This window comes from Engystomops pustulosus, chromosome 4, assembly GCF_040894005.1.
Source record: "Engystomops pustulosus chromosome 4, aEngPut4.maternal, whole genome shotgun sequence".
NCBI lineage: Eukaryota > Metazoa > Chordata > Amphibia > Anura > Leptodactylidae > Engystomops > Engystomops pustulosus.
The window spans coordinates 61748702-61761595 of record NC_092414.1 but is presented as its reverse complement, the minus strand read 5'-3'; the positions used below and the strand labels follow the sequence as shown (position 1 = coordinate 61761595).

Here is a 12894-nt window from a genome sequence, read left to right as displayed (position 1 = left end):
AAAATGAGTACCCCATATAAAACACCAGAAAATCACAGCCGGTAAAACACCCAACAATGTAGCCTGACACAGCTCGTTGCTAAGGGGACGACGTGTGGAGGCAGCTATCGAGAAGACGTGTGATGGCAGCTATCGAGACGACGTGTGATGGCAGCTATCAAGACGACGCGTAAAGGCAGTGGGGACGGTTATGGCACCCGAGGTGAACGTAAGGAGATGAAAAAAGAGGAGTGAAAAGATAGATTTTAGAGGTAAAAGGTTATAGTAGTAGATTAAAAGATTAAAGTTGCTGCAGTTAAAACAATGTTAGTTGGATCTTGGGATGGAGCTGGCGCTCCGCTGCCAGGCAAGCTTTCGCCTGTCCAAGACCCTGCCTCTCGCCTCCTCCCCACCTAAAATGGACCTGGGGGCCCAAAACGTTTACTTTGAAAAAATTCTCATTTTCAAAGCCGGCGGGGTCGTTTGAATACTTCATCTACGAATAATGTAATAGCATTGTGTTTCTATTTTATTATTTTTTTTCCGAAATGGTTCCATGATTAAGAGCGACAGTATGGGGCATCCATATTGCGCCGCTATGATTGAAACTTCATGTCTCTAGCAAGGCGGCGACAGATGGGCCGAGTTCCATTACTTATTTGGTGAAACACCTGAAAATTCTGCCTGACACAGCTCGTTTGCTAAGGGGACGATGTATGGAGGCAGCTATGTGGACAATGTGTGGAGGCAGCGGCCGCAGCCTCAGGCTGGCGATTGTCCAGGCAACATAACCAGAATGTACTCCGGCTACAAACAGCATTTCTAAAAACCTTTTGTGTACGATCAAGTGTAGCACTGTTCTTATGAGTATTTGGCCTTGTTATGGCGGGGGAGGGGAACGTAAAGAGATGCGCAATTAACGCTGAAATAATATCCTTCATAGACAAAAGTTTGGAGGTATATTTTGTGGATAACACAGCAGGGTGGCGACAAAGTTAGCAAGTTTGACGTGGAACCCGTTAAAACAAGGGTCACGGGATAGGCAGCCTAGCATGAAATCTGCCATATGCGCCAGAGTCCCAACAGGCCAAGCAGCGGGATGGTGAGGCTGATGATGGCAGCGTCGCCACTGAACATCTGTGTTGACTCCTCAAAGTTACTCAGCACCTGACAGATATCAGACATCCAGGTCCACTCCTCATTGTAGAATTGAGGAAGCTGACTGACCTGACTAGCAGTTCTGGTGGAAGTTGACATCTGGCAGTCTACAATCGCTTTGCGCTGCTGGTAAATTCTGGATAACATCTGTAGGGGATCAACTCAAATGGCAGCTTCAGTAACAGTCCAGGTAGCTGTTTTATTTCTTTCCAAAACAGTTTAACGAAACAGAATAGCTTGCTTCAGCATATAGCAGAAAATACAGTCCATATAAACAAGCTTGACTCACAGTCCTTTGTAGGTTGTGTCTCCATCCAGACAATGGGGCAGATTTACTTACCCGGCCCATTCCCGATCCAGCGGCGCGTTCTCTGAACAGGATTCGGGTCCGGACGGGATTTATGAAGGTAGTTCCTCCGCCGTCCACCAGGTGGCGCTGCTGCGCTGAAAATCATCTGAACACGCCGGAATACACTGAGCTGGACCAGGTGAAGGTAAGCGCTTCCCAAGCGACACATTTTCGGTTTTTAAATGCGGCGGTTTTTCGGGTTTTCGTTCGGCCACGCCCCCCGATTTACGTCGCGTGCATGCCAGCGCCGATGCGCCACAATCCGATCGCGTGCACCAAAATCCCGGGGCAATTCAGGTACAATCAACGCAAATCGGAAGTATTCGGGTAACACGTCGGGAAAACGCGAATCGGGCCCTTAGTAAATGACCACCAATGTCACTATTGCTGACCCTTGGCTGTGTAACACCTCCAGCTCTGCATGCAGTATAGTAGACTCCTAGACTGCAAAACACATCCACAGTGCTCTACCACACAGGGCCGGCGCTATGGGTAGGCAAAGTGGGCAATTGCCATGGATCCAGAGATATTCAGGTTTAAAGTAAGATTATCAGGTGCCATTTTTATATATAAAAATCACTCCGGCAGTTTGACAGTTAATATCTCTGTTTTTCTGACACATAGAAACACAGATTTAGATTCATATAAACGAGGAGACTCTATCCTTTCATAGGAAAATAGAAGTGAGGTTCTATGTGTTACAGAGCCAGAGATACAGCCCCCTGAAGTGTAAACCCCCCAATCCAGATTCTTAGCCATCAGGCTACAGGGAGAATTTGCTGCACACAGGAGCTGCTGCACCTCACAGATAATGGAAATATTCACTTTATATGTTACTGCATTTTGAGAAGGGATAATATCACCTAATATTCATGTTTTAACCCTTCTCTATGCAGAACTATCTAAGAACAAACTTTCTCTCTTATTGCCTTTTATTTTGTGATAGGTTTGTGATTGACTGATTGACTGTGATTGACTGATACGATGAACATTCGATCCTCTTCACCTAATGTCGCTACATACTAAAAACACAACCCAGAACATGTGTATAAAGCTATATGTAACACCAAAAACACCCACATATTCTGGAATAAAGGTTTTATTTTACACCATCCTCCATTATTTACACCTATGTTATGACGTTTGTCACGGCGAGGACGCCGCCGCCTCGTCACGTGACGTGGGGTGCAACTGTACGGGTTAATTTAGCCGACTCAAACTTGCGCTCACCTTTCACTCAGGACACAAATTGAGCATAAATAACACCTCATACAGATCCAGCACCAGAACCGCTGCCACCACTTATTGCATTTATACTGGGACCAATAAGTATCCCACTCTACATCAATTCTTGCTCTCAAGCAGTCACTTTGTCACACCACTAGACATGCACTTTAGCAGTAACACAGCTAGTCACACTTCACAAGGCTATGAGTTCGCAGAGCATACAGGGACCAAAATTAAAGTGAAAAGCTTTAATTACAAAAAGTTGATCAGTGCATAAAAAGATATTAAAAACAAAAGAATTACAAAATAAAATGACACACAACACGGCAAAACAGTTATAAAATAAAAAGGGAGAAAACTAACAGAAACTTACAACTTATAGTAAATCCTGATTCCCTGGAGGTGGGAGAAATAAGGGACACACTCAGCTTGTCAAGCAGCCCCCAAAATGTGAACACCAATTCTTGGATTTCATATTGTTTTATAACTTCTCAGTTTGGTTCAGATTTCAGAACCTCCCATTCATTAATTAGTCCAGAGGGTCATTCAGGATTGGGCAAAGTTTTAATGAGGGGGGAGAGTCCAGGAATATTTAAACATTTCTTTGTTTCCAAATCCTGATGCAGAAGAGGGGGGGTAGGGAGACCAAATGTCCTTTGGGGTCTGAACAGACCAGTCTTCAGGTCAGAGGTTATCAGGCTGTTAAAGCTCCAGGATGTCATAAAAGCTGCCTGGACGCTTCAATAGATGCCAAATATTTAAACAAAGTTTGTAATTACCCCGTTGTTAAACCCATCTTGTACATTCACAATTAATATCTCCTTGACACCTCCCCCTTTCAAGATTGGGCAAATTTGAAAAGACCCACGCCATTTTAAATTTTCCCAAGCCAATTACCAATAATACATAGCAGAAGTTCAGTACCATAAAAATCATTGCCATAAGATGTGATTACCTGGGCACATCAACCATCTGGTCCTTTGTCCCGTGTATAAGGCCAAGTACTATCTCCCCTGGTCACTTGTACACTGCTGTGCTGGGACCCCCTGCTGACTTTATGGCTTTGTGCTGCAGAAACACTAAGTTCTGTGTCCCCTCTCCCAAGTGTGAAATGGTTAACCCTCTCACTGCTGGATGAAATGCCAATGGAGTTAAGTGTAGGACTTCTGTACCCAGTTACATTATGTTTTGGTTTTCCCGCTGTACAGCTATTAGAGTCCCTCTCTTTATCATTTATACTACAGGGCTTAGGTTGGACCACTGACTGAACGCTCTCCTGAGAGTCCCTATGCCCCTGCTCCCCTTTCTGATCGCTCCCCAAAACTGCACTGGCAACACTCATCACTGGGAACCCGACCTCACTGTGGACCCCAATCTCCTCTCTCAGCACTGGTTCTAGTGTACACGCTGTCTTTGGCTCATAGACACACTGCATCTCCCCAGTCTGAGTAGAGGCATCTTTGTGGCTCATGCTCTGAGCCTTACTCATCTTGACACCTCTTGTCTGCTCTAGGACCTCTCCTTGAGTAATGGCCTCCACCAGATCCACACTCAGGACCTTAGAGCTTTGAGGTGCAGATTCAGAGACTCCATCTTGGCAGCCTCTCACACCCTTCACCATATCTGCTGACTGCAGGGTTATCTCTGGGGGCCCGTTCACCACCCCCTCCCCCGTAGCTTCCTCATACTGGGACACCTCTGGTTCTGGAGCAGGCATAGCCTTGCTCTTGCTATCCTGTCCTCCCTCCCAGATCAGTCCCCTTGGGCTTCTGCCCATTTTCTCATATGATTGTTGTACATCAGGCACATACACAGTTGTCATTTTTCCCAAATCATTTCCCAACAATACATCCACAGGCAATTCTTGTGACACTCCCACTTGTCTGATACCTCTACCAGAACCCCAGTCCATAAAAACCTTGGCGACGGGCACTCCTGGATGGCACCCAGTTATCCCCTTCACAGGCAAAGTCTTTTCTGGAATGATGTCCTCAGGGTTTATAATCTCAGGGCGAACAAGAGAATAACTTGCCCCTGAGTCTCTTAATCCCTGGGTGACTCTATCACCCACTATCACAGGCTGCATATGATGCTGTAATTTCTCCATATCACCAGAAAGCAGCATGACTACTGGTGCTGTAGAGTAGACAGTCGCCCCTCTCTCTGGGCACGCAGACCTCAGATGACCCACTTTGTTACAATTAAAACATTTGCGCATATCCCCCTGATTTATAGACTCCCTCAGTGTAATGTTCTCACCCACTTTGGAGACAGAAGGTTGTGATGTTGTCCTGGTTTGTTTCTCCTTCCAGCTGGAGGACCTTTGGGGGGAAGTTTCCCTCTTTCCTTCAGGCATCCGGTTGGCGGTGTAGGAGTCTGCAATCTGCGCAGCTTCATCCGCAGTTTTAGGCTCCCTGTCACAAACAAACTGTCGTACATCCACAGGACAAATGTGCAGAAACTGATCTTTTATCATGAGATCCTCCAGATCCTCACGGCTGTTGACAGAAAGTCCTCGGGTCCACTGTAGAAAGGTAGTCCGTAAGTTGCCTACTGCATCAGCGTAGCTGTCAGTTGGTCCTCGCTTTACGCTCCGGAATTTCTTGCGGTACACCTCTGGAGTTAAGTTGTACTTTTTAATCAAAGCAGCTTTTATAGCATCATAGTCCTCATCAAACTCAAGAGGAAGGTCAGCAAATACTTCCAGGGCTTTGCCTCTTAACCCTGGGCTTAAATACTGTGCCCACTGCTCACGGGGCAGATGGTATTGTCTGCAGGTCTTCTCAAAAGACCGCAGAAAAATGTCCAAGTCCCCATCCTTGTCCAGTACTGGAAAACGTTCTTGACGGGGTCTTTTGGGGCCTACATCCTGGGATTGGGGTTGCACAGAATTGATACCCCTTTCGATACGCGCCATTTCCAGCCTGAATTCTCTATCAGCCTGGCGCTCTGCGGCTGCTCTCTCCTCTCTCTCTGCGGCTGCTCTCTCCTCTCTCTCTGCGGCTGCTCTCTCCTTCTCTCGCTCTGCGGCCGCTCTCTCCTTCTCTCGCTCTGCGGCCGCTCTCTCCTTCTCTCGCTCTGCGGCCGCTCTCTCCTTCTCTCGCTCTGCGGCCGCTCTCTCCTTCTCTCGCTCTGCGGCCGCCTGATTAAACTGAAGGATAAGCTGCAGACGCAGGCTAGGATCACATTCACCTAGCTGCTGTAGGGCCATTTGTAGAGACACATCCATGCCTACCTGAGGGCTCCTGCTGTGGGTAGCCTCAGGGGAAACTCTTCCAGGATTAATGTCCATATCTTGGCTCCCTTGAGCCGTGCCAGATCCTTGCTCTGCATCTTGCTCCATCAAAGCACAAACCAGCAGCTCTTTGGACTTGTCAGCCGGGTCGATACCTCTCTGCTCACAGAGGTGGACTAGAGCCTCCTTGCTCTGTCTCTTGTAGATGGTTGCCATCACTGAATGCAACCTTTGCCAAATAAAAGATAGAAAAGAAAAACAGGGAAGGGAAACTGTTTGCACGTGTGTCTTAGAACAGCACTGATTTGGTCCGTGTAAAACTAGGGTACTCCTCGCAAGGATTCCACTAGTCCTTAAGTGCAGGGGTTAGTTACTTAATCCCAAAACTTAATGCTCTGACAAAAATGAATTTATCCCACCGCTGCCAACCAATTTGTCACGGCGAGGACGCCGCCGCCTCGTCACGTGACGTGGGGTGCAACTGTACGGGTTAATTTAGCCGACTCAAACTTGCGCTCACCTTTCACTCAGGACACAAATTGAGCATAAATAACACCTCATACAGATCCAGCACCAGAACCGCTGCCACCACTTATTGCATTTATACTGGGACCAATAAGTATCCCACTCTACATCAATTCTTGCTCTCAAGCAGTCACTTTGTCACACCACTAGACATGCACTTTAGCAGTAACACAGCTAGTCACACTTCACAAGGCTATGAGTTCGCAGAGCATACAGGGACCAAAATTAAAGTGAAAAGCTTTAATTACAAAAAGTTGATCAGTGCATAAAAAGATATTAAAAACAAAAGAATTACAAAATAAAATGACACACAACACGGCAAAACAGTTATAAAATAAAAAGGGAGAAAACTAACAGAAACTTACAACTTATAGTAAATCCTGATTCCCTGGAGGTGGGAGAAATAAGGGACACACTCAGCTTGTCAAGCAGCCCCCAAAATGTGAACACCAATTCTTGGATTTCATATTGTTTTATAACTTCTCAGTTTGGTTCAGATTTCAGAACCTCCCATTCATTAATTAGTCCAGAGGGTCATTCAGGATTGGGCAAAGTTTTAATGAGGGGGGAGAGTCCAGGAATATTTAAACATTTCTTTGTTTCCAAATCCTGATGCAGAAGAGGGGGGGTAGGGAGACCAAATGTCCTTTGGGGTCTGAACAGACCAGTCTTCAGGTCAGAGGTTATCAGGCTGTTAAAGCTCCAGGATGTCATAAAAGCTGCCTGGACGCTTCAATAGATGCCAAATATTTAAACAAAGTTTGTAATTACCCCGTTGTTAAACCCATCTTGTACATTCACAATTAATATCTCCTTGACAACGTTCTCACTCAAATCCTTATGAAGCGCGGAGGGTTCTGTTATTGTGCGGATAATACAATGGCGCACATCTAGACGGGATTTTTATTATCTCATTAGAGGGGTTTATGGATATATGGTTATTTATTTGGGTTACCATTGTGTACTGGAGCATACAATGATACATCTGTATCATTTCTGCAAAAATTGTTTGGTGTCCCCTGTGGATTTAATGTTCCCTTTGCTGCATATTTTGGTGAATTTACACATGTGGGGTCTGTGTGATCTCCTCACATCTTACTGTTTTAAGTATTCTGGATTTGTACATATTTTAGAGGAAATTTTGAATGTTTATTACCAAATGCATCGCTTGCTTGTCTGCTTTCAAAGTTATATAGGTTTTATTTAGGCGCCTTTACTTTTTATTCTGTTTCATTTCTATATTTTGCAGGTTGTGACTGTCTTAACATTTGTAGCTGAAAAGCAGATATCTGGCTATTACAGTTTTAGTGATATTATGTGGATTTATTTATGTGAACATATCAATATGGGACATTTGTGAACTCTACACATGTCCATCTATTACATTTAGTAGATGTAAAGGTAAATATTTTCTGTTTGGAGCACATTTTTTTGCCATCAAAGTCAACTTTTAAGTATTTTTTTGTAAAATGTTTCGGTTCGAATCAAAATGGCATGAAGGTGCCTATGTCTATAAACTCTTTAATGCAATTTTGAAAATGGGGCAAGTGTCTGCTTTCAGAAAATATGTGGTTTGTTGGATTTACTTTAATTATTAAATGTCAAAATTGTACAAATTGCTCTGGTCAATAACGTGACCAAATATCCAGAAATGCCGGGCGGTGAAAGGGTTAATACCCCTTGGTTTAATTCCCGGGTGAAGATGCTTATCATCTATCTGTCCAGTTATCCATCTCCTATAATCTAATTTTCAATCAATCCTAAATTTCTCTGGTTGTATTTATCTCTCATATCTATCTGCTGTATATATAATCTACTTTATAGTTCTGCATCTAGAAATCTCTATCATCTTTCATATTTATCTTCTATCCTAATAATTATAATTAATAATTCTTTATATAGCGCACACAGATTATGCAGCACTGCACAGAGCTTGCCACATCAGTCCCTGTCCCCATGGGGCTCACAATCTATTCAACCTACCAGTAATTTTTTGGAGTGTGGGGGGAAACCAGAGGACTCGGAGGAAACCCACGCAAACACAGAGAGAACATACAAACTCTTTGCAGATGTTGACCAGCACTGCAAGGCTGTAGTGCTAAGCACTGAGGCACCTCTCCTCAAGAGGAGCCTCTTGCCGACTGTGACTGGTCATAAAATATTTTTATTTTGGGGCCACACTTTTAGTTTTGCCCAGGGCCTCACTTTGTCTAAAACCGGCCCTGCTACCACGATTCCAAGTGAGTTGAGACATGAAGCTAGGGAGTGTAGCTCTGCGGCGTTCCCCTGCTCCCTCATCAGCAGGTGGTGTCTCACCCCGCCCAGGACCCCGGCCTCTGACCCCTGCAGTAATTGGATGCCCACGCCCTCGTCCTCTAGTCTCCCTGCAAATTCGTCACAATATGGTAGTAGCTGCACTACTAGTGCCAGCAAGCCCAGCCACAAGAAAATTAAAGAAAAATAAAATTGTAGCCCTAACAAGGGCTGTTGGTTTCTTGTAAATTCACTCCTGCCTAACAGTAAGCTAATATAACAGCCTAACGCTTTCCCTGACCAGCAGCAGCTCTATCCCTAACGGCATCCAGGCAGAGAATGATCCGAGCAGCGCGGGCAGGGGCTCGTCTATTCCAGGGTCACCTGATCAGGCCAGCCAACCACTGATATCGACGTGTAAGTGTACCACGTGATGCTGGGTGTACTGCAGAGTCTCCTGGCTTGTGATTGGCTCTGTTTCTGGCCGCCAAGATGCCATTTTCTCGAGCTGTTCGCTCATCTCTAACTATTTACATTGTACAGGCTATAATTTTTTTTCTTTTTTTTAATGTGGAACTATAGGGGCTTATTTTTTAGGCACATGAGATGACCTTTTCTGGTACATACTTTCGGACATCTACAGCTAATTGGATAGATTTTATTAACTTTATGTTGGTGGAGGAAATGAAAATCATAAATTTTTAGGAAGATTGGGACACCACAATTATGAAAATTCCTCATATATATAGATATTTACATTTTTTTCCCCAATTTTACTAAATAAGAAGTAATTTGGCAAAAATTTTGTTAATTTTAGCATCACCATCTTTTCATATGCATAACTTTTCTTTTCAGCTGAAAAATCTGGTTAAGGGCTTATTGTTTGCTAAAAGGATTGTTCTTTTTAGTGGTTTTTTTTTTAAATCACTATTTACAGCTATTTTTAAAGGGTATTAATTAAAAATTATCCTTTTTTTGGAGCATTTTGGGGGGGGGGGGTTGGTTTACAGAGTTCACTGTGCAGATCCAGTAACTATTCTGTTTTATTATGATGCAGCAATACAAAATATCCGGGGGTTTTCTGTACTTCATTCAATTTTAGGGGCTTATATTTCTATTTATTTTTTATTTATTGTAATGTTTTAAACCTTACTTTTTTTTTTTTACCTTTTTTTACTTATAAAAGCTTGAACCAGCAATGCTCTGATCACTGATTCAAGTCCAAAGTCCAATGTAGAGCAGTGCAAACTCACACATGCTCAGACAGTTTACAGTCAGACCCAAAAGAGATCTGACAGCTCAGGACATCGGGCAGCCCCAGGGGTGCCCCAGAAGAGGTTTCCGATCGCCCATCAGGTGGTGCGAGGGGTTTAATCCTTAGGGGGAACACCCTTATATGCAGCAGTCATGCTTGACCGCCAGTATATAAGGGGTTAACACTCATGATCGGAGCCGTCTCCGATTGTGGGTGTTATAGCATGGTGTCAGCTGTAATATACATCTGACAGCTACTGCTTTTGGTGCCGGTTCCGTTCGGAATGAGAATAAACTCCTTATCTTTCTACCATCTACTAACCAACCCAACCCTGACCTCTCCACTTCGGTCTGTGGGATCACTATATCACCGAGGCAGCAGGCCCGCTGTCTTGGGGTGGTGCTGGACTCTGACCTCTCCTTCGCACCGTATATTCAATTTCTTGTTCTTCTTGCTGCATGCATCTCAAAAACATCTCTAGAATCTCTCGAATCGAAAAACCCTTACTCGGCTTATACTCAAGTAAACTAAAAAAATAAATTGAAAACTCACCTTACCGACGTCACCCGTAGATCCTACGCTTGTTTTGATGCTCAGGTGCCGCCTCGGGTCCTTCAGATCCTCTTTGGGTTCTTCCGCTCCTCTGCTGCTCCTCTTAGACTAATCTCTACCTTAATTCGAAACTCTCATGCACGTCTCCAGGTCTTCTCCTGAGTTGCACCAATTCTCTGGAATGACATTCCCCGGACTACCAGACTAATACCCACTCTCCAAATTTTCAAACATGTTATTAAAACCAATCTTTTTAGGCAAGCCTATCATACTTGCTAAATGCAACTCTCTTTACTCCGATGTCCATCCTATGTCCTCCTGCCATCCCTTATCCGGCAAACAGAAGATATATACCAAATTCCATGCTTCTCTGCAGTCACTGTCACCTTGGACCTTCTATAGAAGATGGAGGCTGATGGCTGGTTCAAGCAGCAGAATTTGTTATTTATTAATTTATCTTGTACTGTTACCTTATAAAGAGTGGCTGGACCATTATACAAGCTCCTTTACCACTTGTCCCCTTCCCCCTTGCGAGCAGGGCCCTCACTCCTATTGTTCCTATATGACTGTTGGTAGTCTGTAATGTAATATTATATCTGTATATGTCCCCTATGATTTGGAAAGCTATGGAATATGATGGCGCTATCTAAATAAAGATTATTATTATATCTTATGCTTTTCCAGTGAAATGCATGTGATCGATAACAAGCACCTGGTGTCTTGTATTGTTTAAATCCAATGCAAATGTGTGACTGCAGCCTTACAGTATTTTTGGAGAGAGATCGGAGTACTACCAGGATAACCCTGTAAGCGAACCAAGATGTCAGGACAATGAGGAACATAAGATGTGGTGATGCCCAAGGGAGAAGATGGAGGACACGTCACCTGGAGTCACTGGATATAATAAGTAGGGATTTCTCCTGTGTTGTGTGTAGCTGTATACACTGTCAGTAAAGTTGTTATTGGCACAACCAAATATGAATTATGTAGGATATAGTAGTGCCTCATTCCTGTCATAGTCTCTAAGTGCGCTGTACATACATAGATAACTTTATTAGTAATTGAGTATAGGGGTGCATTAAACTACAATTACACTTTACTGGGTAACTGAATTGTGTAACTGCTGCCCTCTTATGAGGGGTTTATGTCACTACTAGATCTTACCATGAAAGTCTGATTGATGTATGGAGCTTGTAGGGCAATTAGCCCATATGTTTTTAAATGATATCAATAAAATTGAGATTTTAATTATTCTAATTCAGGCAATACAATAAATAGTTTTCCCATAAAATACATCACCTAGAATAGTACTGTAGAGCTGGTCACACTGGCTAGGGGTCAGGTTCGCGATGTCACGATGAGCAGGCCATTACAGATACAGTACAAGAAACAAACTGAATACATTGTACAGTACCAGAACCAAACTACATGGAAACTTGACCACACCCACAAATAAAGTTTATTAATTTAGATCATTGCATTATGTGATCTTTCTCTCTAAATGTTCCCAAATGGATATTGCCTTTATAATGAGCCCCTATATTGTCCGGCACTCTGCACAGTATAATGCTTTATACTGTGCCCTCTAAACACTAAATCGCTTGTTATGACCCCACAATTAAAATTGAGCCAAGTGTTGCGCTAATAATTAATCCTTTTGAAGCCCCCACACAAAGTACCAGCTATTGTTGCCCTTATCCTTTATAATGATTCTCAATAAAGTCTCCACACTGTCATGACTCCCAATACCTTCCCACAATTTATAAAGCCCCTCTTTGTTGTAGACTCCATACTTGATATCTGCCATTGTACCTTACTAGTTTCACCATTGTGCCCCAGGCTGTCCCCATATGTCTCCCACCAAAAGAAATTATACATATCTGTCCCCTTTATCCTTATTCTCTAACCTTATCCCAGAGATAAACTTGGAGGTTGATAAACCAGGAGGTTACAATGTTGTGGTATCATCGTTCCTCCTGTTGGACACAGTATATGGTTTTCATTGTGCCCCATAGTTTATAATAAACCCCTGATAGTTTTCCTAAATTTCTGTCTCCACACAGTTCAGTACATGTTCAGATACAATATAGGAACCAAGATAATTACATAGCTATTGTACCACAAGACCTATGGTATAACATTTTATCAGTGTTGCTTCAGTCTCTAAATAAATGGACAGCAGTGATTGAGTGGGTTGAGTGATATTAGTGTTATGAACAAGAGGGTGGAGATATAAAGGTGACATATTGCATTTTTTTTGTCCCCAAGTGGTGTAAACATAATAAAGAACTCTAGTGCAGCATGCCTCCCACCATCACCACTGACCTTTGTTTGTATACTGAGCATCAGTTGTCATGACCA

General features: G+C 43.4%; 1 protein-coding gene across 1 annotated transcript; it reads right to left on the bottom strand.

The window, feature by feature from the left end:
• Positions 1-3583: 3583 nt before the first annotated feature.
• LOC140126518 (uncharacterized) lies at positions 3584-6160 on the bottom strand. Its single transcript, XM_072146056.1, has 2 exons — positions 5769-6160; positions 3584-5678 (listed from the first exon to the last, which is right to left on the bottom strand). Exons 1-2 carry the CDS (start codon positions 6054-6056, stop codon positions 3678-3680), a joined length of 2289 nt encoding a protein of 762 aa, XP_072002157.1. The 5' UTR covers positions 6057-6160; the 3' UTR covers positions 3584-3677.
• Between the last annotated feature and the right edge of the window lie 6734 nt (positions 6161-12894).

Excerpts from the sequence above, each read along its gene's own strand:
- LOC140126518 (XM_072146056.1), bottom strand. The coding sequence starts at position 6,056 with ATGGAGCAAGATGCAGAGCAAGGATCTGGCACGGCTCAAGGGAGCCAA. Across the intron at positions 5,679-5,768 it reads GAGAGAAGGAGAGAGCGGCC|GAGAGAGCAGCCGCAGAGCG; the intron begins GCAGAGCGAGAG and ends GCAGAGAGAGAG.